This window comes from Petromyzon marinus, chromosome 76 (assembly GCF_048934315.1).
Source record: "Petromyzon marinus isolate PM22_M1 ecotype Great Lakes invasive population chromosome 76, UKy_Petmar_22M1.pri1.0, whole genome shotgun sequence".
NCBI lineage: Eukaryota > Metazoa > Chordata > Hyperoartia > Petromyzontiformes > Petromyzontidae > Petromyzon > Petromyzon marinus.
This window is the reverse complement of record NC_133742.1, coordinates 894,253-896,752: the sequence shown is the minus strand read 5'-3', so window position 1 is coordinate 896,752 and position 2,500 is coordinate 894,253. Positions and strand designations below refer to the sequence as shown.

At 54.6% G+C, this 2,500-nt stretch overlaps 2 protein-coding genes across 3 annotated transcripts in view; one reads left to right on the top strand and one right to left on the bottom strand.

The window, feature by feature from the left end:
* LOC142907230 (uncharacterized) overlaps positions 1-1,145 on the bottom strand; it is a 61,332-nt gene extending 60,187 nt beyond the window's left edge. The window contains exon 1 of the mRNA XM_076056473.1: positions 1,125-1,145. Within this exon, the coding sequence (XP_075912588.1) occupies positions 1,125-1,145 (21 nt within the window). The remainder of the gene's footprint in view (positions 1-1,124) is intronic.
* The window catches only part of RRM1 (ribonucleotide reductase catalytic subunit M1), a 350,107-nt gene that overhangs the window by 213,208 nt on the left and 134,399 nt on the right, over positions 1-2,500 (top strand). The window lies entirely within an intron of this gene.

Below are 2,500 nucleotides of genomic sequence, written 5' to 3'. Positions count from 1 at the left end.
TTCCTCCTGGAGTCTCTGGGTGGGGGGTGGGGGATGGGGAGGGAGAGTCCACCCCTGCCCACACCCACCCCCACCCACCCACCCCCGCCCACCCACGCCCACTCCACCCCCCCGTGTTCATTAAAATAAAAATCTGTTGTGACGTCTCCTTAGATGGGGGGAGAGAGAGGCGATAGAGAGGTGGTGGTGGTGGTGGTGGGGGTGCTGGTGGTTGTGGTGGTGGTGGGGGTGCTGCGGTTGTGGTGGTGGTGGGGGTGCTGGTGGTTGTGGTGGGGGAGGCTGGTGGTGGTGGGGGGGCTGGTGGTTGTTGTGGGGTGGGGAGAAGAAGGCCAAGCAGTTCCTTTATCAGGGTGGCTATGAGATGTTGACTACCTCGCCTGGTACACAGGAGGTCGTGGGTCCTGACCCTGACGATGCCTGCTTCTGTAGATTTGGAGTCTGCGTCTCTCTCATCATCATCACGGTGGCTATGAGATGTTGACTACCGCCTGGTACACAGGAGGTGGTGTGTTGTGTATTTGTGCCCTCATCATCATCACGGTGGCTATGAGATGACTACCTCGCCTGGTACAGGAGGTGGTGTGTTGTGTATTTGTGTCTCTCTCTCTCTCTCATCATCATCACAGGTGGCTATGAGATGTTGACCACCTCGCCTGGTACACAGGAGGTGGTGTGTTGTGCATTTGTGTCTCTCTCTCTCATTATCACGGTGGCTATGAGATGTTGACTACCTCGCCTGGTACACAGGAGGTGGTGTGTTGTGTATTTGTGTGTCTCTCTCTCTCTCATCATTATCACGGTTATGAGATGTTGCACTACCTCGCCTGGTACACAGGAGGTGGTGTTGTGTATTTGTGTCTCTCTCTCTCATCATTGGTCACGGTGGCTATGAGATGTTGACTACCTCGCCTGGTACACAGGAGGTGGTGTGTTGTGTATTTGTGTGTCTCTCTCTCTCTCATCATCACCACGGTGGCTATGAGATGTTGGACTACCTCGCGGGGTATACAGGAGGTCGTGGGTTAGATCCCGACCCTGACGACGCCTGCTGCTGCTGTAGATTTGAGTCTGCGTCTGCCTCTCCCCTCTCTCCTCTCTCTCTCGTGGATGTTTCTCCCACTCACTGGCCCTTTTCCCTCGGGCATCGTTGGCGACACGCCACGCATTGAGCACCGCCACCCGTCGATCCACAACGTCGCCAGCCCACCAAAAGCCACGCGCCCCTTTGGAGCTCGGGAGATAGGTGTGTGCGCGCGTGTGTGTGTACGTACGGGTGTTGCGTGCGTGTGTACGGTGGTTGTGTGCGCGTGTGTACGGGTATGTATGTGTGTGTGTGTGCATGCCGACCTTTCCAGGTGCTCGCTAACAGCACTTGCCCCTACAGCCTGCTAGAGGCTACACGGGGATCTTTGTCTGCCTACTCAAAGGCTACTGCTGCTGCTACTAACAGCACTTCTTGCCCCTACAGCCTGCTAGAGGCTACATCGGGGACTCTTGTGTCTACCTTCATAGACACTGCTGCTGCTACTTGCTACTAACAGCACTTGCCCCTACAGCCTGCTAGAGGCTACACGGGGGACCTTTGTCTGTGTCTACCATAGACGCTGCTGCTGCTACTCGCTACTAACAGCACTTGCCCCTACAGCCTGCTAGAGGCTACACGGGGGACCTTTGTCTGTGTCTACCTTCATAGACGCTGCTGCTGCTACTCGCTACTAACAGCACTTGCCCCTACAGCCTGCTAGAGGCTACACCGGGGACCTTTGTCTGTGTCTACCTTCATAGCTGCTGCTACTCGCTACAACAGCACTTGCCCCTACAGCCTGCTAGAGGCTGCGACGGGGGACCTTTGTCTGTGTCTACCTTCAAAGGCGCTGCTGCTGCTACTGCTACCAACAGGCACTTGCCCCTACAGCCTGCTTGAGTGTCACACGGGGGACCTTTGTCTGTATCTACCTTCATAGGCGCTGCTGCTGCTACTGGCTACTAACAGCACTTGCCCCCACAGCCTGCTAGAGGCTACACGGGACATTTGTCTGTATCTACCTTCATAGACGCTGCTGCTGCTACTCACTACTAACAGCACTTTGCCCCTACAGCCTGCTAGAGGCTACATGTATTTGTCTGTGTCTACCTTCATAGACGCTGCTGCTGCTGCTACTCGCTACTAACAGCACTTGCCCCTACAGCCTGCCAGAGGCTACACGGGGATCTTTGCTTTCGTGCTGGCGTATGGTGCAACGTGAGTGCTCCGTACATTTAAAATCGGCTCAGTGGTTACGGGCGCCTGGCTTGAGCTCGCAATCATTTTCTGTCAGATTACAAATATATATAATTACAACTGTATCTACATACATATATAATATCTCTCCATTCCAATTCGTTATCTCTCTGCCTGTCTCTCTCTGACTCTCTGACTCTGTCTCTCTCTCTGTCTCTCTGTCTCTGTGTCTCTCTCTGTCTCCGTGTGTGTCTCTCTCCGTCTCTCTCTCTGTCTCTC